Consider the following 26,055-nt stretch of genomic DNA (forward strand, 5'->3'; position numbering starts at 1 on the left):
TCCGCCCCTCCCTCCTCACTGACCAACCCCATCCCAACTTCCTACCTACACTCACCTATCTGCCCTTCCCTCCTCACTGACCAACCCCATCCCAACTTCCTACCTACACTCACCTTTACTAGTTTCATCCCCGCCTTCTTGACTTGTCCGTCTTCTCTCCACTATCTGCTCCACTATCCACCTTCTGTCACTGCGCCCCCCCCCCCCCACCCAATTTAATTCAGAGCCCCCTTCCCCTCCCTTATTTCTGACGAAGGGTCCAGACGCGAAATGTCAGCTTTCCTGCTCTTCTGATGCTGCCTGGCTTGCTGTGTTCCTCCAGTTATCTCAGACTCCAGCATCGGCAGTTCCTACTATCTCTCACTAAATTACTTGTATCTCTTCCACCTCTCCTTTCAATGGTTATTTTGCATCTTGAAAATGCTGACTCATGATGGCACTTAATTTGATGGACATCAGCTACATATGTCATCGAGGTACATATGCGTGCCGGAACATTGAAGCCTGATCTCTATTCTGTTTTTATGTGTGGGAGATTATATACACACACATTCCAGCAGAGGTCCTTGTAGTCCCTCTGCTGTAAAGAATCTATCAGACTCTTGGCAGATGTTTAGATGGCCTAATGGTATTATTGCTAGACTATTAATCCAGAAACTCAGCTAATCTTCTGGGGACCTGGGTTCGAATCCTGTCATGGTAAATGGTGGAATTGGAATTTGAATTTAATTTAACATGATCTGGAATTAAGAATCTACTGATCACCATGAAATCATGATTGATTGTCAGAAAAACTCATCTGATTCACTAATGTCCTTCAGGGAAGGAAATCTGCCATCCTCACCTGGCCTGGCCTACATGTGACTCCAGACTCGCAGCAATGTGGTTGACTCTCAACTGCCCTCTGAAATGGCCTAGCAAGCCATTTAGTTGTACCAGTTGCTACAAAGTCTCAAAGAAATGAAATGGGACGGATCACCTGGCATTGTCTGAGGCATTGGAAAAGACAATGGCAGAGACAATCCTGTTGACCCATAAAGTTATCCTCACTAACATCTGGGGGCTAGTGCCAAAATTGGGAGAGCTGTCTCACAGACCTTTAAGCAACAGCCTGACATTGTCATACTCACAGAATCGTATCTTACAGACAGCACCATCGCCATCCCTGGATATGTCCTGCCTCACTGGCAGAACAGACCCAGCAGAGGTGCTAGCACAGTGGTATATAGTCTAGTGGTATATAGTTGCTCTGGGAGTCCTCAACATTGACACCGGACCCAAAAAAGTCTCATGACTTCAGGTTAAACGTGTGCAAGGAAACCTCCTACTGATTACCACGTACCATCCTCCCTCAGCTGATGACTTGGTGCTCCTCTACGTTGAACAACACTTGGAGGAAGCACTGAGGATGGCGAGGGCACAAAATGCACTCTGGGTGGGGATTTCAGTGTCCACCACCAAGAGTGGCTCAGCAGCAGTACTACTGATCGAGCTGGTCGGGTCCTAAGGGACACAGCTGCTAGACTGGGTCTGAGGCAGGTGGTGAGGGAATCAACAAGAGGGAAAAACATATTTTACCTCATCCTTACTAATCTGCCAGTTGCAGTTGCATCTGTCCGTGACTATCAGTAAGAGTGATCATCACACAGTCCTTATGGAGAATAACCTCCATTGTGTTATGTGGCACTATCACCGTGCTAAGTGGGACAGACATCGCACAGATCTAGCAGCTCAAGACTGGGCATCCGTAAAGCGCTATGGGCCATCAAGAGCAGCAGAATTGTACTCCGGCACAATCTGTAACCTCATGGCCCGGCATATCCCCCACTCAACCATTACCATCACACCAGGGGATCAACTCTGCTTCAAGGGAGAGTGCAGGAGAGCATGCCAGGAGCAGCACCATGCATACCTGAAAATCAGGTGTCAACCTGGTGAAGCCACCAAATGGGACTACTTGCACGCCAAATAGCATAAGCAGCAAGTGATAGACAGAGCTAAGCGATCCCACAACCAACAGATCAGATCTAAGCTCTGCAGTCTGGCCACACCCAGTCATGAATGGTGGTGGACAGTTAAACAACTCACTGAGAAGGAGGCTGCACAAATATCCCCATCCTCAATGATGGAAGAGCCCAACATATCAGTGCAAAAGATAAGGCTGAAGCTTTCACAACAATCTTCAGCCAGAAGTGCCAAGTGGATGATCAATCTCCACCTCCTCCAGTGGTCCCTAGCATTACAGATACCAGTCTTCAGCCAATTTGATTCACTCCACATGATATCAAGAAATAGTTAGACACTAGATACCGCAAAGGCTACGGGTCCTGACAACATTTAGATCATAGAATCCCTGCAGTGTGGAAACAGGCCCTTCAGCCCAACAAGTCCACACCGACCCTCCACGCATTCCACCCAGACCCATTCCCCCTATAACCCACATAATCTACACATCCCTGAACACTATAGGAAATTTAGCATAGCCAATCCACCTAGCCTGCATATCTTTGGACTGTGGGAGGAAACCAGAGCACCCGGAGGAAACCCATGCAAACGTGGAGAACATGCAAACTCCACATAGACAGTCACCCGAGCGTGGAATTGAACTCGGGTTCCTGGTGCTGAGGCGGTAGTGCTGACCACTGAGCCACCATGTCGTCCCTAAATTTCCGGCAATAGTACTGAAGATTTGTGCTCCAGAACTTGCCGGTCCCCTAGCCAAGTTGTTCCAGTACAGTTACAACACTGGCAGCTGCCCAACAATGTGGCACATTGCCCAAGTATGTCCTGTACATAAAAAGCAGGACAAATTCAACCCTGCCAATTACCGCCCCATTAGTCTACACTTGATCATCAGTAAGGTGATGGAAAGTGTCATCAACAGTGGTATTAAGCAGCACCTGCTCAGCAATGACCTGCTCAGTGATGCCCAGTTTGGGTACCTCCAGGGCCAGTCGACTTCTGACCTCATTACAGACTTGGTTCAATCATGGACAAAGGAGCTGAATTCCAGAGGAGAGCTGAGAATGACAGCCCTTGACATTAAGGCTGTATTCACCGAGTGTGGCATCAAGGACCCCTGGCAAAACAGGAATCAATCGGTATCGGGGGCAAACTCTCAGGTGGTTGGAGTCATACCTGAGAAATAGGAAGATGGTTGTGGTTGTTGGAGGTCAGTCGTCTCAGCTCCAGGACATCTCTGCAGGAGTTCCTCAAGGTAGTGTCCTTAGCCTAACAATCTTCAGCTGCTTCATTAAAGACCTTCCCTTCATCATAAGGTCAGAAGAGGGGATGTTCGCCAATGATTGCACAATGTTCAGCACCATTTGTGACTCCTCAGATACTGAAGGAGTCCATGTTCAAATGCAACAAGACCTGGACAATATTCACGCTTGAGCTGACAAGTGGCAAGTAACATTCGCTCCACACAAATGCCAGGATATGACCATCACCAATAAGAGACAATCTAACCACCACCCCTTGGCATTCAATGGTGTTATCAACACTAAATCCCCCATCATCAACATCCTTGGGGTTATCATTGACTCACCAAATAAACACAGTGGCTACAAGAGCAGGTCAGAGGCTAGGAAGACTGCAGCAATTAACTCACCCCCTGACTCCTCAAAGCTTGTCCATCATCTACAAGGCACATGTCAGGCGTGTGATGGAATACTCCCCACTTGCTTGGATGAGTGCAGCTCCAACAACATTCAAGAAGCTCAACATCATCTAGGACAAAGCAGCCAGCTTGATTGGCACCACATCCACATGCGTCCACTCCCTCCACCACCATTACTCAGTAGTAGCAGTGTGTACTCTCTACTATAACGCATTCTGCTATAACGTGTGTTTCATTAATGTGAATTGGCTGTAATGCGATTGATGTATGGTGGATGCTATTTGGATAACGTCAACTTTCTGATGTACAGGTATAGCGACTTTTTTTTAATAGCAATTTCCCTATAACACTATTTTCTATGGTAATTTTCTATAGCGCGAAGTCCCACAAGAACACAACTATCACATTATAGGAGAACTACCTGTATATTACCGTTCCTTCACTGTTGCTGGGTCAAAATCCTGGAATTCCCTCCCTAATGGCATTGTGGGTCAACCCACAGCAGGGGGTCTGCAGTAGTTCAAGAAGGCAGCTCACCACCACCTTCTCAAGGGCAACTAGGGACAGGCAATAAATGCTGCCAGAAAGTGACGTTCATATCCCACAAATTAATGGGAAAAAAGCTCTCCCCATCACTAAACTACATTATGGTAACTTTAAAAATGTTTGGAATTTCTGAATTTCCTTTCTATTATACTAGAATTGTACTGATTTATAAGATTCCTCATATTTCATACATAAGAACATAAGAACTAGGAGCAGGAGTAGGCCGTCTGGCCCTTCAAGCCTGCTCCGCCATTCAATAAGATCATGGCTGATCCTTTTGTGAACTCAGATCCACTTACCCGCGTTCTCACCGTATCTCTTAATTCCTTTATTGTTCAAAAAAAATCTACCTTTTTTTTAAAAACATTTACTGAAGTAGCGTCAACTACTTCACTGGGCAAGGAATTCCATAGATTAACAACCCTCTGGGTGAAGAAATTCCTTCTCAGTTCAGTCCTAAATCTGCTCCCTCTAATCTTGAGGCTATGCCCTCTTGTCCTAGCTTCACCTACCAGTGGAAACATCCTCTCTACTTCTATCTTATCTATTCCCTTCATGATTTTGTATGTTTCTATAAGATCCCCCCCTCAATCTTCTGAATTCCAATGAATATAATCTTTTTCTGAAGAAGGGTCTCGACCCGAAACATCAGCTTTCCTGCTCCTCTGATGCTGCTTGGCCTGCTGTGTTCATCCAGCTCTACACCTTGTTATCACTTGACATTGGCAGATGCTTTTTTTAACAGAGTGCTTTATTTTGCCTATTTTGTTAGTTCACCTCCGTTTTGGGAAAAACTTGCTTGAATTTAACAAGGGACCTTATAAATTTTAGTCAGTTTCCCTCACTGGTACAAATATTATCTTTGAAATGCTTGAGTTTTATTCCGGTATAATGTTTGATATCTCAGTGCAGCACTGAGAATCATAGAATCCGTACAGTGTAGAAGCGGGCTATTCAACCCATCGAGTCCACACCATCCCTCCGAGGAAGAAAATCCCACCCAGACCCATCCCCAATGGCTAATCTACCTAGTCTTCAGGCCCCTGCACACTATGGGCAACTTTGCACGGCCAGTCCACGTAACCTGGACGTCTTTGGACTGTAGGAGGAGAGAATGTGCAAACTCCACACAGATGGTAGTCCAAGGGTGGAATCGAACCCAGTTCTCCGGTGATGTGAGGCAGCAGTGCTAACCACTGAGCCACCATGCTGCTCTGAAAAAGAATGCTGGCAGATTTTTATCTGCTCTCCCCACCATCCTGATCTCAAGTAACTCTATTAATATTAAAATCTTTGCTCAGTTGGAGGTACTGCCTTTCAGATGAGTCATCAGATCTGTCCTTAATCCATCTCTCTGGTGAATTCAAAAGTTCCCATGTGCTAACTAAAGAGTGTGTCCGTTTTGCTGGTGTCCCCACCAACATTTGCTCCTTAGTCAGTCTTTCAAACGCATTGGACATGAATCTCTTTATTGTTTGTGGGTGCTTTTACTGGATGTTGTTTGACTGCATTCATTTCATAAAACAACTGATTTTATGATTTAACAGTGATCCATTAAATGCTATGTGCTTTTGGAGGCCCTGTACATATGAAGAGCACTAAATTAATATATGTTTCTTCCTAAAAATTTTTAACCGATCTCAGTATGTTTTGTAGAACCAGCCACAGGATGTGATTGAGACAGAGATATCAGCTGAGGAACAGGGGATAATGACAACAAGCCTAACCCAGTCTAAAACAACGCTGAATGAAGTACTTGACACACTCAAGTTACTGGAGGAAGAACCTAAACTACTCCCTGAACCAAACGCCCATAAGAAGGATAAATATGCTTGGATTGATGGGGTATGTTTTGACTGTTTTGTGACTATAAACTATAAACTGATGTGGTTGTAGACATGCTCGCCGAGCTGTTAGGTTTGGTTGCAAACGTTTCTTCACTCTGCTAGGTAACATCGTCAGTGCGCCTACGGTAAGACGTCGATGTTCTGTCCCACTTGTTATTTATATGCTTCAGTTTGTTAGGATGGTTGGCATTACTTCCGGTTCTGTTTCTCAGTGGTTTGTACACAGGGTCTAATTCAACGTGTTTGATGGAGTTCCGGTTGGAATACCAGGCCTCCAGGAATTCCCTGGCATGTCTCTGTTTGGCTTGTGCTATTATGGATGCGTTGTCCCAGTCAAATTCGTGTCCCTCATTGTCCGTGTGTAGTGAGACAAATGAGAATTGGTCGTGTCTCTTGGTGGCTAGTTGGTGCTCGTGTGTCTGTATTGTAGTCTTCTGGTTTGGCCTATGTGGTGTTTCTCACAGTCCTTGCATACCATGTAACATCCCTAACTTAAGGAGCCAATAGCCCTTCATTTTAATAGGGTCTATATAGGAACATCATCATAGGGAGTATGGAGATTTTCCCTGGGAATCAGAAGGGAAGCAGAAAATTGCTAATCCGGAATGATGTTATTGTAAGAGTAGTGTGACATATGCTCTAATGACACCCTAAACCAAGGACTTGATTTAGGACTTATTTTGGATGACCATTCTCCTGAGTGTGAGGTGCAAGATACCTTGTGATGGAACGACACCAGGGAGGAGGTATTTATTGATAGATCCGTCTGTTAGTCATTACTCTTACTGGCATAACTCTGGTCCCATAGGTGTTGATGGAACATTATATAGTTACTACTATGAGCCTGTTTATGTTACTACATGAGGGGATAGATGAGGGGTTGTACTATGAGGCTCTTGGGTAGTGATCCATTTTAAACATTTGCAGCTTAGCAGTGGAACATTTGGCTCATTATCTCAACACCAGTCAATAAAAACCTGGCTACACAAGTCTCGTTTTCCAGCTCTTGGCTCATAGCCGGGAGACTAGAGCGAGGCAAGAGAATTTCCAAGTACTACTTAAATGTTATGAGAGTTTCTGATCCATCCACTCTTTCAGGCAAGTGAGTTCCAGACTCCCACCATCCTCTGGGTGAAAACGTTTCTCCTCAACTTCCTCTTAACCTTCTCCTACTCATCTGAAATCTATGTCTCCTGGTTATTGACCCCTCCGCTAATGGAAAAAGTGCCTTTCTATTCACCCTATCTATACCCCTCATAACTTTATATGCCATAAATCAAGATTCCTCTTCAACTTCACAGCTCTAATGAAACAACCTCAGCCAATCCGACCTTTCTTCATTGCTCAGACCCTCCGTCCCAAGCTGGTAAATCTGCTCTACACCTCCCCTAATGCAATCACATTCTTCCTATACTGTGATGACCAAAACTGTTTACAATAACCCAGTTGTGGTCTAACCGGCATTTTATAGAGTTCCAGCATAACCTCGTGCTCTTGTACTCTGATTTTTTAAATAAAGGCAAGTTTCCATATGCCTTCTTAACCACCTTATTTATCAGCCTTGCTACTTCAGGGATCTATGGATTTTTATATCAAGTTTCCTCTGATCTTCCGTATGTCGTAGGGTCCAACCATTAATCGTGTAATCCCTTGCTGTATTGGTCCTCCCTAAGTGCATTGCCTCCCATTTTTCCAGGTTGAGTTTCATTTACCATTGCTCTGCCAGCTGACCAGACCATTGATATGTTTCTGCAGTTGGTGGCTATCCTCCTCACTATTTACCGTATCAATTTTCATGTCATCTGCGAATTTCTTGATCATACCCCACACATTTAAGTACAAATTGTAAACGTCACACAAACAACAATGGTCTCAACACTGAACCCTGCAGAACCCCATTAGAAACAGGCCTGTCCTGGCATGAACCTTCCCTTTGTTTGGGAACATAATGGCCCTATACTCTTGCAAATTCTTCCTTGAACACCTCTCACTGCTCTGATGCAGTTTTATTTGCAAGTAGCTGCTTCCAGTCCACTTGTATCAAAATGTATCTCATCTTAGTAAAATTAGTCTTCCCTAATTTAGAACGCTTATTCCAGCCCATTCTTATCCTCTTCCATAATTATCCTAATTCTAACTGAGTTATGGTCGCTGCGTCCAAAATGTACCTCAACTGATATACCTTCCACCTGACTGAGCTCACTTCTGAATATTAGGGGTCCAGATCTGGCCCTCCCCTTGTTGGACTTTATATATCCTGGCTAAAAAAACTTCTCCTGGAGGCAACTCAAGAATTTTGCTCTGTCCCTAATTTGCATACTAAATTATTGCAAATGTTTGGGTAGTTAAAATCCCCTATTAATGCTTTATTATCCTTACACTTTTCTGAAATCTGACTTCAGCTACCCAATTTATCATCTTGCCTTCAATCTGAAGGCAGGCTGCTCTTTTGTATATTTCAATAGAATGTTAGAGGACAATTCGAATATTGGAATAAAGGGAATACAACAACAGTGAGCCAATGAATCTGGAAAGCAATATTTAATAAAAACACCCCAGGCCTAATTAGCCTTCTATGCCCCTGCATTGATTCAAATTACCCTGGTTGGTAGTATTCTGTACTAGGCAGGTACTAGGCTCCAGTCAGAACTAAAGAACGCACAAACTCATTGTTTGCTGCAATCCAAAAAGGAGGTTTTATTCTGAGCTGTGCATTCTGTTTAAAAACTCAATACAGTCTGAAAGAGTCCATGAAGCTAGCTGATGACTCACCAGTATGACACACAAGTATTTCATGTGATTCACTTCTTAAAGGGAGACTGTCCCAAGATAACATACCCCAACTATAATACTTAACAGGCACCTTGGCTGTAACATGCCATCCTGCTATGTTTTGAGAGACTTGACACTTTGAATTAGTTCAAATGGTAGGAAATAAGTAACAAGTTGAAAAAGTGTTTGGCTTTTCCAGCTTCCAAGGTGAGAATTGTGTCTTGAATGGATCCACTGTTGCTTGTAAAGCACATTTTGATCTTAAATTGTTTCACTATAGCCTGTAAGGCACATTGCAATCTTATATTATTTCGCTGTAGCTCATAGGAACATTGCGATCTTAAATTGTTTCACTGTTGCTAGTAAGGCTTCACAGCAGTAGAAACCTAAAAAAATTGGATGAATTACATTGGACGCATGTCAATATGTAGTTAAAATTTTAAAACATGCCTTTGATTGGTTGAGGGTGTCATGCTTGTGTGGTTATGAACTGCTGTAATATAAAGAACTGTTTGAAGGTGGGATGGCAGCGGAACTGCAGAGAATCATCCAACTTCGAAAATTTGTCATTGGATCTCCAAAGGATTGGTGTAACATCCATCTTTTTTTTTACTTACTGCCCTTATGTGTAACCATTAGTGTTTTGATTTTTAAAGTTACCGATTGCTATCATATTAACAACGAGTACAATTTGCTTGACGTGCACAGTTTGTCCTACACGCTGTCTCTTAACAAACAGGATTGCGACTCCACATCCTTGACGGCAGATAATCTGGAGAAACTGGGGCAAATTGAGCAGGCTTCAGGCCTGCCAAATGATGGCACTCTGCTGTCTGAAGCAAAGCTGCAAAGCATTATGAGTTTCCTTGATGAGATGGAGAAGTCTGAACAAGAGCGACCGAAGTCTTGTTCCTCAACAGCTCCCAAAGAGGTAAGTCGGGCTGTCTGCTTTTCATTTTTTAAAACTTAAATTAAATTCTTGTAACCCTAAAATGAATAGCAAGGAAGGTCTTTATTTTAAGAATAAGATATGTCAATTGTAGCAGTGTGCAGGGCATTTACTTTACCTTTGGTAAAGGAAGGGGAAGGAGAGTTACACATCGGCAAGTCGTAGGCTGGGAGAGTGCACTGGGCCCTTGAATCGGACTTGATTATTTTAAAAATTGAGGCATGGGATCAAGTACTATGTTTTGGCCTAACTGCCAACATGGCATTAAAGTCATTTGAAAACAGTAGGTCATATTGAGCATGTGATGTAGCCTTTTCAATATAACATTTGCTGTATACTGTCTCCAGGTTCTGCTTTCTGAAGAAGAATTGTCTCACCTCGAACAAGCTTCAGTCATGGCAACCGAGGTTACAAGCTCAATGATCAGATTAAAACTGGAATTTGAGGAAAAGAAACGTGCAATTGTCATGTTGCAGACTGCTTTGGTAAATACCACGAGCATGATCTGCAATATTTGTGGTTGATATTACTTTTAATTTCAGAAAACAGGGTAATGGCATGCATTTTGATTGTTTCTTACAGATTGATTGAAAGTTTGTAAAATCTTTCTGTTGACCACAAGCATTCTTGAGTGAAGCTAACATGGGCAGTCTCAAATAGATTCATCCTAGCCTGTAACTTGAAATAAACTTGGAAGGTTTTACTTGACTAGAGGGTTAAGCATAGGGCAACCCTTTATAAGGGGGTAATCTATTCATACTTCTCTTTGACATTGCATAAAATGTAAATGCAATGAATTGTCGAATCTCATTGTTTTAATACCTATCTGCTATTAATTTAAATGTTTACACAGTACAGATGCCTATACTATCTGAATATTTCAAAACTGACCAAATTGTGAGAGCTGGGATTTACCCACTGAACATTACAGCAATGAGTAGCCAGAGTGCCACATCTTTATTTTCACTTGTGGCTTTGTGTGCAACAAGCTGAATGCTGTAGCCTTTTGCACTCAAGCCTTCCATGCTAATGAAAACACCAGGAAAGTGGACATTATGGTTCTTCCGTGGTCTGCTATGTCATTTATTACAGTAAAGTCTTTCTGTAAATAATTTTAAAAATGACCGACAAACAAATTCAGCTTATTTGGCAGTGGTTGGAATATTCGCAGTGTGAATTATAATCTGTTTGGTGCAACGTTTCTATGCTATTGTTTATATCACATAGAACCCTTTTCAACCCTTCATCCTTAACCAGCATATCTGTTGTATTTCTTTCTCCTCTTCATATGTTTATCTAGTTTCTCTTTAGCACAAATAGCATGACTGGATTTAATTACTTCCTGTGCTTGCAAATTTGACGCTGGCACCACTCTCAAGATAACGGTGTTTTTCCTGAATTACCTAATCAATTCATTAGTGACTATATTGTATTGAAACTACCCAGTTCTGGTCTTGACTTCAAGCAGGAACATCCTTTCATTCTTACCTGATCAAATGTCTTCATAATTGTAAAAATTGGTTCAGATTACTCCTCAGTCCCCTATTCAATAGAGACTGGGGTTTTCAGCCTGTTCAGCCTTTCCTGATACATGTAACCTCAGTGTTCTGGTATTATCCTAATAAATCAGGCTGATTCCTGGGATGAGGGATTGATTTATTGAAACATATAACATTCTGTGTGCTTAACCTGGTGGACACTGGAAGTTTTCCTTTGTGTGGCAATCTACAACTAAGGAACACAATTCAAAAACAAAATAGGAGCGTGACAATTTGATCTCCCTTGGGGTTATTGGCATTTATTACCTGAGTGAGCAGTTGAGGTTCGGTTTTTGAATATATCCAAAGGAATCAAATGTTATTTGGGATGAGGGGGTGCAGGTAGGAAAGGAGAGTTAAAGCCACAACAAATCAACAACGAACTGTTTCAATGATGGAGCAGGCTCGAGGAACTGATTGGCCTACCCATGGTTATATTTCTCATGTAATATTTTTTCATCTTTAGAGTGATGCTGTATTTCATGATATTGAAAGCCAGAGGGAAATGATGTTAATGTAACTGGCCTGTAATCCAGAAGTGCAGGCTAATCCTCTGGGGATACAGAATGTGGCCGCTGGTAGAAATTAGAATCACTTAATAAAATTGGGAATTGATGCTGCCATGAAACTGATCGATTGTATAAAACCATCTGGTTCACTAATGTCCTTCAGGGATATTCCTTCCTTTGGGGAAGGAAATCTTCTTACCTGGTCTATGTGTGACTCGAAATCCACAGCAATTTGGTTGACTCTTAACTGCCCTCTGTTAGTGGCCCAATGAGCCACTCAGTTCAAAAGCAATTAGGGTGGGCTACATATGCTGGCTTTGCTATATATCTGTCTGTATTGATACAGATCTAAAATCTGTAGACAATTATAGATGTCTACATCCATATAATTAAACGGAAACTGCTCAAATTTGAACTGACCAAGGTTATATGAAAGTTTAACCTAAATACTTGACTTTCCAATTCACTTTCTCTCGATATGAACCCAAGGACTTTGTTTCCTCTCATAAGGCCTGATTAACTTGTGTTGCTATTTTAGAGGCTTGTGTATCTGTCCCAACACATTCCATTTAGACACTTCTTTTCCCAGGAGTATGTGACCTCCTCCTTATCCATAACAATGTGCACTACCTCTCGCAGCATGTAATCAGGAAGGCTAATAGGATGCTTTCCTTAGGAACGGAATTTAAAAATAAGGATGTTATCCTTGTTAACAAGGCATTGTTGTGACCACACCTTGATTACAAAGTGCAGTTTTGGTTAACGAGGGAGGTGAATGTTTTGGAAGTGGTTCAGTCAATGAGATATTAGAATGCTATACAAAACGGTACAGTCAAACCAAATCAAAGTTACCTGATGTTTCTTTATTTAGGGAAGGATTGAGGGGAGGAGATGGCCTAGTGGTGTTATCACTGCATTGTTAATCCAGAGATGCAGCTAATGTTTTGGGAACCCAGGTTCAAATCCCCACCTCAGCAAATGATTTTTAAAATGGTGATAAAAATCTGAAATTCTCTGCTGGTTAGAGTCATAAAAATAAACTAAAAAAGCAATGCCTGCCACCCATGAATGAATTAGAAAAATGATTCCAAATGGTCTTGAAAAGATGGACGTGGATTGTCTTTTGTCATGTGGGTGAGTGCAGAATTCGGGGGCACTATTTTAAAATTAAGGGTTGCTCCTTTAGGACTAAATGACTCTGGAACACTACCTCGGAAGGCAGTGGAATCTTTAAATATTTTTAAGGCAGAGGTAGATGGATTCTTTAAAAAACGAAAGAACTGTGGATGCTGTAAATCAGGAACAAAAACAGAAGTTGCTGGAAATGTTTTGGTAGGCATGGGAATCAAAAATTATTTGAGATAGATGGAATATGGAATTCGAAATTCACACAGATCAGCTATGATATTATTAAATGGTGGAGCATGCTTGAGGGGCTGAACGGCCTACTTCTGCTCCTATTTTCTATACTCATTTAATGAAATTCATCACAGATTTATTTTTTAATGGCTACTCAAAGCCTCCTCCTGCCTCCTTAACCAAGGTAATTTATCAGTGATTGAAGGGAGGGGGTGACCAGGGAATACCCTGTACCCCTTGTTGGAGGCTGTTGGTTGGGGACAGAGCACCTGCCAGCCAAGCCCTAGTGAAATCCCCTCCATCTCCTTCTAATCCAGCAACAGTGATGATTGTTGTTGGGGAATACATGCAACCCCTAGCAGTGTCTGCTAGCTCCTGCCATTGCTCGAACTAGAAAGAATGGCAGCTCTCAAGGCAGAGGCTAGCTCCCCAATGTGGTAAAGCTCTTGCCTGAGCCAAATAAAAGCCCAGCGATTGTAACACCACCTCAGGGCTTCCCAAACACTTGATGGCAGGCTCACCCATATCTTTAAACTAGTGGGCAAGGCCTTTTGCCTACACATAAAATTCTACCCGCTTGTTCTGACCTTAGTCCTGAGTCAGCCAAGTTGTACAGTACCTCCAGTAAGACTGATTTGATTTACATAGTGAGATACATGGGACAGAATGTAAATTGTTTCTATTTGGTTGTACAGTTCCTTATAAACAAAGGACAGAATTTTGTATACTTTTCTTATCAGACTTTTCTTTTCAGGCACAGCAAAAAGAATTGACTGTGCGTCATATGAAAGAGACTGAAAGGGAAATGTGTCATCGGATAAAAATGCAGAAGGAACAGTATGAATCAACTATTCAGCGGCATCTGGCTTTCATTGATCAGGTAGAACACACAATAAGATTTTAAAATCTAGATTTTACAGTAAGTCTTGCCAAAAATTGGGCTTAAGTTAAAGATCAGCCACAGAGTGCCCTGACGGAAATTTACTGTTGCTTACAGACATCTAACAACTTTACCCCTGCTACTTAATTTGGTGCTCTTGATTTATGCCAGGTTAACAGTCCATGATTGTTTAGTGAACCTCGATGAGATTTTCATTTTCTTCATGTAATTTCTGGGTGCTTCTGCTAAAATATTGTTTATAGACTCATAGAAAGGTTGCAGTACAGTTAGAACCCACTGGCTTGTTGAGCTGAATTTTATCAAAAATCAGGCAGGTATCAATTTCAGGGCGTTTCATGGGTGGTTTCTACCCATAAGCTCCAGCGAGTTGTGTCATGAAATTTTACACTGCTCATCTCGTTAAGAATGCACCACATTCCCGTGGTGGCACTGTCTCATACTTTGCGCTCACGAGCATGAGTGCTGCCAGATCTTTCTGGATTTGCTGCTGCCAGCACAGTATTTAAATCCTGTGCACACTACAAGGCAGAAAGAGATTTTCACAGTTGCAGTGTGTGAAGAATTGTGCCAGAGATGACTGACAGAGGCAAGTTGACACCCTGATTTGCTGATGGAGACTTGGAAGATCTGCTGGACGGGGCGGCTCACCTCAAGCTGGCCAGAATAGGCCATGCCAGCAGACCTGGCCTGGTCTGAAGTTGCCACCTGGTTCTACATGGTGTCCATGATCTGGAGGAATACCTTATGTAGGAAGGAGATTAATGACCTTCTGTGCTCCGCAAGGGTAAATATCATCATCTCTTCTTTGTTACTTCACTCTCAGTCTAACTCCGCTGTTGCACACATGTCTACCTCTTCCACCATTGCATGTGGCAATTTTCCTCAATGGCTGTCATCCATACTATTTCCCAGGCTACTAATTCTACCTGTCCCCTGCACTTTCTACTAACTGACTCAGGACATCTCACCTCATTTCTCCCACCTGCACCAACACAAACAGCTGTGTGAGTCATTTTCATCTCATTCATCCCAGTTTGTCTTCTTGCAGGAGAAAACAGCCCACAATATGGCTAAAAGAGTCAAAACGGGTGGTGGTGGGGTGTCCAATGTTTGTTTCCCTCCTCATTCAAGGAGAGGATCCTTGAGCTCATGGGAGAGGAAAGAGGATGCTCATGCAGGGATACTGAGTCTACCATGTGTGCAATCAAATTAGATTCATTATCAACTGAATGTATTTTTAACAAGCCTAATACTCTACTGTACCCCTACTACTCATTCTCTGTCTTGTCTTCTTGCAGGCACCAGTGGAATCTGCTCAATGTCCAGCCTCATGAGAGCAGCCCCTCCAGCCAACATTTCTTCCTCCACTCCTGAGGAGTGATCACTGATCCTTCAGAGGAAACACTGGCCTAGCTATCTTCTACATCCTTCACCAGCTCGGATAATGACAGTTCAGTGGGTGCTTTAGCTAGAGTCTGGAGCACATTCTGGTGAGCACATCTTTGGCATGCCTCTGCGGCTTGCCAAGGAAGAAATGCTTCAGGTTGCTGACACTTGGAGGACTCCTGGAGACCAGGCACCTGGACAGGCCTTAGGCAGGAGAGGACATCATGGTGTTGCTCATGAATAGCTCAGTCAAAATACAAAATTGACAGTAGCGACAGCATTAGCGGAGACACTTGAGGAACTGGATCCAAGATTTGATAATTCGGCCAACGGTCTTTAAACTGTGCTGTCCCCAAGGGCAGGTTGGTAGCTACCATGGAGAACCAGGTCCAGCACACTCCGTCTGCTGGATGTATCGTAGATCTGCGTTCTATTGCTGTAGCTATTGGTATTCAGCTCTAATTGCAAGACAGGTGCCCCTCCCTCCTAGAGAGACACGGTAGTGCCAGAAGGCACTCAGCTGAAGGTGAAACTACATCTAGGTACCCCCACTGCTGAAAGTCTTCTCTCAGGACACTTCAGAGATGCCTGCCTACCCCTCCACCCTTCACCAACTCAACCTGTGTGTAATCCCCAAACCTTTGGAAGTTCAAGCTGAAGAGTGTAGTCCTGTATTTGAATGCTGTCAGCATGTCTGGGCCCTGTTGCCACAAAGGCCCCTGGAGATGATGGCCTAGTGGTATTATCACTAGACTATTAATCCAAAGACCAAGATAACGTTCTGGGGACCCAGGTTCAAATGAGCTTTGGCAAAGACTGGAAGTTGAATTTAAATATGATCAGTTAATGCTTTGTTCTCTTATCCTCAGCAGGTATTCTTGATAACTATTGGACCAGTTACATTATTGTCTCAAGTTCATTGTACATGGAAGGAATTTTCCCAACTTTCTTATATTTTGGAAGAATAGTGCATTGCTGAAGGGATGCAAAGCAACTCAGGCTGCAGCAGATTGGCACCCACTGATCCATGCGTACACCTGATCACATTTGAGGTGCATGAATGAGTACTGAACTCCAGCCAAATTGATTCATAAGCATTCAACTATAAAACACAGTTTTTAATGTCTATCATTTGACATCATTCTAAAGTGCTTTTAGTAACAACATGCTTATTTGTTAATACACAGTACGTAATAGTATGAAACAGGTGGCAAATGTGCTGTTTGCCTAAACAAACAAGCTAATCTCCTTCACAATTGGCAGTAGGCAGTTTAAAAAGGCAATGTATTTTTGTTGAATGGATGCGTCCTGCCAGAGCTGCAAGCAGGAAGAGATTATGTAGTTTGACTTATGTACACTTTTATACCTTTCCCTGACCAATTTCTAGCAGAATGGATTGTATTCTGTAATACTTAATTTATTTGCAACCATTGGCAATCTGTTGTGCAAGTTAATGCACAGTTCCCAGGCAACTGTCATGAAGCCTTCAGTTCAAGGCAGTTTATTTTCTAAGTACTTGATCCATAAAGACAAATCTCCAGGTGGCTGTGGGATGATCAGTATTCTCCTTTGAGCCCAAAGTGAAGCTCTCTTTATAAACAACACCACCTGAATTGACCATTTGCCTTCATGTTGCTTGAAAGATCTTGCTGTACACAATTTGGGTGCTGTATCTGCCTAAAGAATAACAGTGCCTACACTACAGAAATACCACCTTGGCTTTTTGGGATACCTTTAGGATTTGGAAGGCATTGTTTGAATTCAAGTTTATTTGTCTCCTTTGCCTTTCTCTCTTTAATAATGATCCTGGAGCACCAGCTGAGTGTCACAGAAACAAAAGTAGGTCAAGTCACTCGTGGCTTGCATCCTAGGATCCTGAAGGAGGTAGCTACAGAGATAGTGGATGCATTGGCTGCAATTTTCCAAAAATTGTTGGATTCTGGAGAATTACCGGTGGATTGGAAAGCTCCTGTTATGACACTCCTATTCAAAAACAGAGGGAGGCAAAAAGCTGATTAGCCGAACATCTATTGTTGGAATAGTATTGGAATCAACTATTAAGGAAGTAATAGCAAAATATTTGGATGATCATAATCTAATCAAGCAGAGTCAGCATGGATTCATGAAAGGGAAATCATGTCTAACTAATTTATTAGAGTTTTTCGAGGAAGTCCCAACCAGAATGCATAGAGGGGAACAAGTAGATCTGTTATATTTGGATTTCCAGAAGTTGTTTGACAAGGTACCTCACAAAAGATTAAGTCATGAGATAAGAACCCATGGTCTGGGAGCTAGTATATTGATATTGCAAGAGAATTAGCTCATGGACTGGAAGCAGTGAGTGGAGATTAAGGGTTCTTTCACAGGTTGGTGACCTGTGACCTGTGGAGCTCAGTGGGATCAGTGCTGAGACTGCAAATGTTTACAATATGTATATTAATGACTTGGTGGAAAGAAATGAATGTTCTGTAGCGAAGTTTGCAGATGGCACTAACATGGATGGAAAGACAGGTTATGAAAAGGATGCACACAGGTTATAGTGAGATATTGATCGGTTAAGTAAGTGGTCAAAAATTGGCAAATGAAGTATCATGTAGGAAAATGCAAATTTGTTCATTCTGGAAGGGAGAACTAAAGAACAGAATGTTATTTAAATGGAGATAAATTGCAGAAAGCTGCAACGAAAGGGACTTGGGGGGACTTATGCGTGAAACACAGAAAGCTAGCACACAGGTGCAGCAGGTAATCAGGAAGGCTCATGGAGTGTGGCCTTTATTTCAAGGGGGATGGAAAATAAAAGTAGGGAAGTCTTATTGTAACTGTAAAAACATGCAGGTGAGACCATGTCTGGAGTGCTGTGAGCAGTTTCAGTCCCCTTATTTAAGGAAAGATATCATTTCAGAGAAAATTCACGAGGATGATCCCTAGTATTGGGGGATTGTCTTATCAATAAAGGTTAAACAGATTGGGACTATATTCAATAAAAACCAAAAGAACTGCGGATGCTGTAAATCAGGAACAAAAACAAAGTTACTGGAAAAGCACAGCAGGTCTGACAGCATCTGTGAAGGAAAAAACAGAGTTAATGTTTCGCGTCCGGTGACCCTTCCTCAGTTCTTAAGGAACTTGGCAAGATAAATGTGGAGAACATATGTCCTCTCCTAGGAGAGTCCAGCTCCAGAGGGCATAATCTCAGAATAGTGAGGCATCAATTTCAGACAGAGATAAAGAGGAATTTCTTGTCTGAGGGTTGAGAGTCTTTGGAACTCTTTGCCATAAAGGGCTGTTGGAGCAGAGTCCTTATATATCTTTAAGCTGGGATAGGTTCTTGATCAGCAGGGGAATTAAAGGTTATGGGGAAAGGGCAGGAAAAGTGGATGTGAGCCACAATCCTATTGAATGGCAGTGCAGACTCGAGCCGAACAGCCTACTCCTGTTCCTATTTTGTATGGTCTTATGGTCTAGGCCATTTGGTGAGTTTCTGGCTCATTTGTGTTTTAACTCCATTAACTCATCTTAGGCCTCAAATCTTGAATGAATCATCTTGGTTTTATGACAGAGAAATATAATTCTATTTGAGTTCTTTATTGTCATAAAAAGCAGGATTGACAGAGGCATGCCAGTAGCTGTATATTTTCCAAAGTCATTCATTAAGGTGCCACATAAGAGGTTGATGCACAAGATAAATGCGCAAATATTGTGGATAATATATTAAGAGACTGGCTAATGTCCAGGAAACAGAATTTGTGAATGGCGGAGCAGGCTCAAGGGGCTGAATGCCTTCTCTTGCTCTAAATTTGTACGCAGATTTTTATGTCAATGGAGTCAGTTTCAGTAGGCAAACTGTAACTAGTGAAGTGCCACAGAGAGCAGTGCTGGGACTGTTTGTAATCTATATGAATGAGTTAGATGAAGAGACTGAGTGTACCACAGCCAAATTTGGCGGCACCACAAAAATGCTTGGAGAAACAAATTATGACAAGGACACAAAGGCCAGAATTTCAGTGGCCCGCCATAGGTCCTGCTGCTGGGACCGAATACAACAGCTGAACGGACACTGGTGAACTGTGGCACTGCAGAGGGTCGTTTATGATTGCCGGGCTTTTGATTCACTGGGACAACAGCCCAGCTCTTTAAGCTGGCAGCCCCATCTGGAGGGTCAGCAGTTTAGCATTGTCATTAGTAGCTGTGGCGCTGCTAAGGTTGCAAGAGGAAAACGAGGTGCCCTCAAAAGGTCGGAGTGCATTCTTTCTGTAATGTAGCCTGACTAGGCCGTTCCAGCGATCAGAAGGAAGAACCCTTCAATGGCAACATTGGAGTTAAAGGAACGTAGGAACAGGAGTAGGCCATTCAGCTGCTTGTGTGTTCCACTACTCAATGAGATCATGGTTTATCAGTGGCCTAACACGGTATACTTGCCTTTGGCCCATCTGCTTACAAAACTTTATCTGTCTCAGATTTGAAACTGACAACTGATCATGCATCCACTGCTGTTTGTGGAAGAGCGTTCCAAACATCTACCACCCTTTGTGTGTAGAAGTGCTTCCTAACATCTATGCTACAGTTTAAAAACCCCATTAATACTACTCTGGTTTTGCCACAGACTTGCCTAATTTCTGCATTTATGCAGTCTAGTAGAACTCCTACCAGGATGTCTATACACAACACCTTTTCGAGTTTTAGATCCTTTACTGTTCATCATTTCCATCCATACGGACTCCATTGAAGATTTCCCCTCATTATATCTTCCCTCATCATTGAAGTAATTTTGTTAATGATTAGTAAGACTATGCCACTTCCTGTGCCATTTTTCCCTATCCGTCCTGTAAACTTTATAACATGGTAGATTTAGTTCACAATCCCGACCACGCTGTGGCCACGTCTCCATGATGTCTACTTTTTTCTAATCTCCAATTTGAATTTTTGCCTGCAGCTCATTGAATTTATTCCCTGCGCTCTGTGAGTTCGTATATAAAACTCCCATTTCAGCTATAGACCACGATCTGTTCCCCAGCACTGATGCTTTATTCTCCAATTAATTATTTCTCTCTAAGGTTTTGGAGTAGATTTGTAGCTTGGGTTGTGGGTGTTGTGGTTGGTTGGCTCGCCGAGCTGGTTTGTTGTTCTGCAGACATTTCATTACCATGCTGGGTAACATCATCAGTGCAGCCTCTGATGAAGCGCCAGTGTGTTTTCCCGCTTGCTTTTTAAACTCGAGTCCGTTGAGCTGGATTGCCTCACTTCCGGTTTTCCTTCGTAGTGGAGTGTGTATGGGGTTGAGTTCTATGTGTTTATTGATGGCTTTCTTAGTGGAATACCAGGCTTCTAGGAATTCCCATGCATGTCTCTGCATAGCTTGTCCCCGGATTTTGGTGTTATCCCAATCGAATTGGCAGTTCTCCTTATCCATGTGGATAGAGATGAGTGAGTACTCACTCACTGACTCCTTTTTATTCTGTCAAGTGGCTTAATTTTGAAACTGTATTGACCCCCCTCCCCCCATCAGTGTACCACTTTAAAGTCTTTGTGACCACCTTACTTAGCCTTTCCACTAGGACATTGATCCCAGATTGGTTCAGTGATTCATCCATCTGTGCTCAGATTACAGCATGACCTATGGTTGTAGAGAAAAGCAGCCTTTTGGTTAACAGTAAAGACTAGAAATGACAGTTGGGCAGAGCTTCATTGTTACTACCGGTACCTTCACTTCTGTTATTACACCAATCAATGACTAAATTGAGATATAGTGTGGTTAGATTGGGAATGGCTAATGGTAGTTGGGCAGCACCTTACTCTTTCTGATGAAGGGTCTAGGCCCGAAACGTCAGCCTCTCTGCTCCTATGATGCTGCTTGGCCTGCTGTGTTCATCCAGCCCTGCACCTTGTTGTCTCACCTTACTCCCTCTGCCAGTTTTAATTTTCCCTCACCCCAATGACTGGATGCCAGAAAGTGTATGGAGTGAGGTCATGTACATAGTTATGCAAATAGCAAAACTTGAAGACGGTCTGTCCAAGGACAATAAAGATTTTTATGCTAACGCACGTCATAATTCCCCTGGACAAACCAACCCATTGATTAAATCTTCATTGGTTCTTAAATTCATACGCAGTTGCTTATCAGTATTGCCTCCAGTGATTAAAATGAGAAGTAATATAGTCTTAGAATGATTACAGCACAGACGGGATCGTTCATCGTGTTGAATTGGTGCCATATCTCTGCAAGAGCAAGATAACCAGTTCCGGCTTGAAACCCGTGATTGAATTTGCCTCCACCATCCTCTCAGACAGTGTATTTGAGATCCTAATCTCTGGCTATAAAAATGATTCTGCTCATGTTTCTTTTAGTTGTTTTATCAGTCATTTTAAATCCACGTCCCTGGTTCTTGACTCTTTCACCAAAGCATCAATTATCTCCATCTGCTGTATCTCTGTTCATCATTATTTTAAACACTTCCACCAACTCTCCTCTCAATCTTCCTTCGCCAAGGAGAAAACCCCAACTTCTGCAATCTATCCACCTAACTAAAGTTGCCTACTCCTGTAACATTCTCATAAATTGTTTCTGTAAACTCTTTAGGAAGGTTGTGGTGATTCAAGTGATCCAGTTATGACCAAATCACCATTCTATAAAATTTGTTGTACTTTTCTCAATTAGATTAAAATGGATGTAAGTTTCTTATGGAAATATCTAAGTTGTGATTGAAAGAGGATAAGTTTGAAAGTCCAATGAATTTTGCTTACTGGAAGGAAGTTCACAAAATGTCAATTGTCATTTCAAGCTGCAGTTTATAGTTCTCAACTTTTCCCAAATATGTGAGAAATTAAACAGTTCTGATGGATTGGCAGTGGAAAATATATAGAAAAATACTTTTTTTGATGAATTTTCTTTCAAAATTAAAATTAGAACTTTATTTTGAGTGCTTTAAATATATTTTAAAAAGGATAAGGTGCCACACTGCAGGATATTACATAATAGAAGGGCTCATTGAATTGGGATGAAATTATTAACATGAATAGAGGATGTAATGAAGGACATAAAACAGACTAGCAAACAATTCATCATTTTCAGATTGGCAGTCTGTTACTTGGGCGCAATGCAGATCGCTTCAGCTATTTATAAATGTATTTTAATGATTTAGAAAAAGAGGTGGAGTGTCGTGTCTCCAAATTTGCCGGTGCTACAAAATTAAGTGAGAAGGTAATGTGAGAATATCAAGAGGCTGGAAAGGATTTAGACACTAGCTGATTTAGCAACGGGCTGACAGATAGTGTCTGACATAAGGAAATGTGAAGTTATTTGTTTGAAAGGATAAATTGAAAGAACAGAATATTTTTAAATGGTAAGGAACTATTATGTTTGTCTTTGTAGAGATTTGGCTGCCTTGAACAACAAATATGGGAGGTCTTGTGACACAGTGGTAATGTCACTGCATCTGGCCCAGAATTCTGGGTTCAAATAGCAGCTCAGGCATTGATGGCGTAGGAAGATATGTTCATTTAATGGCCAGAAGGTTAAAGGCGGGTTGAGAGAGTCTTCGGGTCATCTGTGTGTGATGTGGAATGATACCCCTGAAGCTCCAATCTCTGCAGCAGGCTGGTAACATGTTCAAAGAAAAACTATCAATGGAAATAGACTTAAGAACATATTTTGCCACACCGCTAGGCGTGAGAAGATAAAAAGAAGTACAAGAAATATATAAAGCTAATATGCAGATATAGCTAGCAATTAGGAAGATAAATGGTATGTTGACATTGAAATGGTAGATTTTTGGATACTAAGGAAATTGAGGGATTGGATTGGATGAAAAGGTGGAATTGAAGTTGAATGGTAGATCAGGCTTGAGGGACCGTGTGTGATATTGCATTGTATTCTTTCTTGTTAGACTGCAGTCCAGAGGTTTCCATGTTGCATGAGTTTCTTAGCCTAGTCGACAGCAACAGATGCCTTAGAATCATGTACCCAAAAATTTGATGTATGTATTAGGAGCAGCATAGCTCAGTGGTTAGCACTGTTGCCTCACAGCATCAGGGATCCAGGTTCGATTCCAGTCTCAGGTCACTGTCTGTGTAGACTTTGCACGTTGTCCCCATGTCTGTTTGGGTTTCCTTCAGGTGCTCTGGTTTCCTCTCACAGTCCAAAGATGTGCAGGTTAAGTGGATTGGCCATGCTAAAAAAATTGCCCTGTAGTGTGCAGGTTAGGTGGTTAGCCATGGTAAAAACCCCACACGGTTTCAAGGATGGGTTGTGGGTGTGAGTGGGATGGTCCTTGGAGGATCGGTACAGACTCAGTGGGTTGAATAGCCTCTTTCTTCACTTTAGGGATTCTATTCTATTTTTTTTTGACTTATTCATTATTTATCTTGGTTTATGCAATACAGTATTGATGGTACTTTCCTTGTAATGTGCTTTGGACCTTAGTACTTGAATTGAATTATTAAATTAAATAAACAATGGTAACCATTGGTTTAATCAATTTGTTATTATCTCTCCTGGTTTTTGGAAAAGAGGTTTTCGGGCCTTTAAGTGGCTAACAGAAATGAATAAAAGTGAAAACAAGCATATACTTTTCAAATGAATTACAATGAAATTTTAAAATACTTCTGTGTATTGTAAATATAGCAAAGCAAAAATTCTGTGGCTGTTGCTGGTATTGATATGCTATCAGAAATGTGTAGAAAGAAATTAAGATAAGAATTTTAGAAATGATTGGTCAAAGAAATTTCAACAGATTAGTCTTCGAGCATGCTTTATTCACTTATTTTCTTATTGGTCTTTTTAGAGTCAAAGAGAGATACCCAGCACGGAAACAGGCCTTCGGCTCAATTCGTCCAAGCCAACCAGGTTTCCCAAACTGAACTAATCCCATTTGCCTCCATTTGACCCATGTTCCTCTAAACCTTTCACATCCATGTACCTGTTCAAATGTCTTTCAAATGGAGTCATAATATCACACAGCACGGAAACAGTCCCCTTGGCCCAACCCATCCACGCCACCCAGATTTCTCAAACCGAACCAGTCCCATTTGCCTACACCTGGCCCACTCCCCTCCAAACCCTCCCTCCATCCACGCACCCGTCTAAACATCTCCCAAATGTTGTGACCGCACCCTCCTTCACCACCCCATCTGGCAGACTGTCCCACATACATGCGCACCACTCCCTGTGTGAAGGGCTGGGGGTTTAGTTTGAATTAGGAAGGTATCGAACAATAAAACTTTGTTGATAGATTAAAGGTTCAACAAAGTTTCAGCTGGAATCCTTCCAAACCCATGAATTGTGCCATTTAGAAGGACAAGAGCAGGAACTGTATGGGAATATCACTGCCTTCAAGCTCCAGTCCAAGCAACACGGCTCTTTCACTGTCACTGGAACAGAATCCTAGAATTCCCTTCATAACAGCATTGTGGATGTACCTACACGACATAGACTGCATTTGCCCAAGAAAGTCGCTTATCGCCTTCTTTGGGGCAACTATTGATGGGCAATAAACGCTGCCCACAACACAAGCGATGCACATATCCTACAGAAGAATATAAGATCATTTATATCTTTGTAAACAGCAGCAGAGTAAGGAAACCTTTATTTAATCAATTTGGATGGGTTCAGATTCCACAGGCAAAAGTGACAAATGGACTAAGTTAACTTTCCACCGGGTTCTTTTCCCAAACCCAAATAATATCTTCATATACATTATCTCTCTGTTAAATTCAAAATAGGTACTGAAAAAGAATCACTCCCTGAAGTGGTTCAGCTGTTTAATCATAATTTAAAATGTTCTCACTAGTTTCCAGTCAGGTGTAAATTCATTATTTAGGGAATGAAGGTAGGGAATGAAGGCTATAGAGTCACTATAATTGGCCTTCGTATTCTTGGTGAAGGTGGACAAAATTAGCGAGAATCCCACCTCCAATTATAATCCAGTTACTCTTGCTAAAAGTGTTAATATATAGATATTGTGTCAAGAAAGGATTAGATTTGGCTATGATACCTCCATCCTTGAGTCAATTGGCACAAGTCTTAACCACTTTTCAGTGGCTATATAGCGATGTTGGTTGAGGGATAGATATCTGTCAGGATGCTGGGAAGAAAACTTGCATGTTTTTCCTTGAATAGCGCTACTGGGACCTTTTATGTATGTCAAAGATAACAGATAGTGCCTTGGTTTAATGTCTTATCCAATTATTAGCACTTCCAGTATTGCAGCACGCTCTACCTCAGTGTTATACTGAATTGGGAACTTAGATTGTGTTCAAGTCTTTGGAGTGGAACTTGAGCCTATAACCTTCTGACTCAGAGGCAGGCATGAGCTGGTGTACCTTAAGACTGACACCTTATTTGATTGATCAACCAGAGTCCATGCACAGATACTATTAGCTAAATGACTGATGCTGTGGATGTGTGTTATCAGGAAGGCAAAGGGAAAAAAATTGGCAGAGAAAATTCAGATGAAATTAGAACTTGACAATTAATAACTTTTATTCTTCATTTGTATTGTATTAGACTTTTTTTAGTTTATTCATCCTGAGCTTAATTTTCAGCTCAATTATTCTTTCAAAATGTAAATATTTACTTTAATCCTCTGATAAAATTATGTTATGACTGTTGAAATGCTTAGTATTCTACAG

The 26,055-nt window shown here is 41.8% G+C and overlaps 1 protein-coding gene across 1 annotated transcript in view; it reads left to right on the top strand.

Moving 5' to 3' along the window:
* The window catches only part of cep131 (centrosomal protein 131), a 115,157-nt gene that overhangs the window by 40,395 nt on the left and 48,707 nt on the right, over window positions 1-26,055 (top strand). The window contains exons 12-15 of the mRNA XM_048611093.1: window positions 5,825-6,013; window positions 9,527-9,718; window positions 10,084-10,221; window positions 13,897-14,022. Of these exons, the coding sequence (XP_048467050.1) occupies window positions 5,825-6,013; window positions 9,527-9,718; window positions 10,084-10,221; window positions 13,897-14,022 (645 nt within the window). The remainder of the gene's footprint in view (window positions 1-5,824; window positions 6,014-9,526; window positions 9,719-10,083; window positions 10,222-13,896; window positions 14,023-26,055) is intronic.

The sequence above is a fragment of the Rhincodon typus genome, chromosome 23 (assembly GCF_021869965.1).
Source record: "Rhincodon typus isolate 14 chromosome 23, sRhiTyp1.1, whole genome shotgun sequence".
NCBI classification, from domain to species: domain Eukaryota; kingdom Metazoa; phylum Chordata; class Chondrichthyes; order Orectolobiformes; family Rhincodontidae; genus Rhincodon; species Rhincodon typus.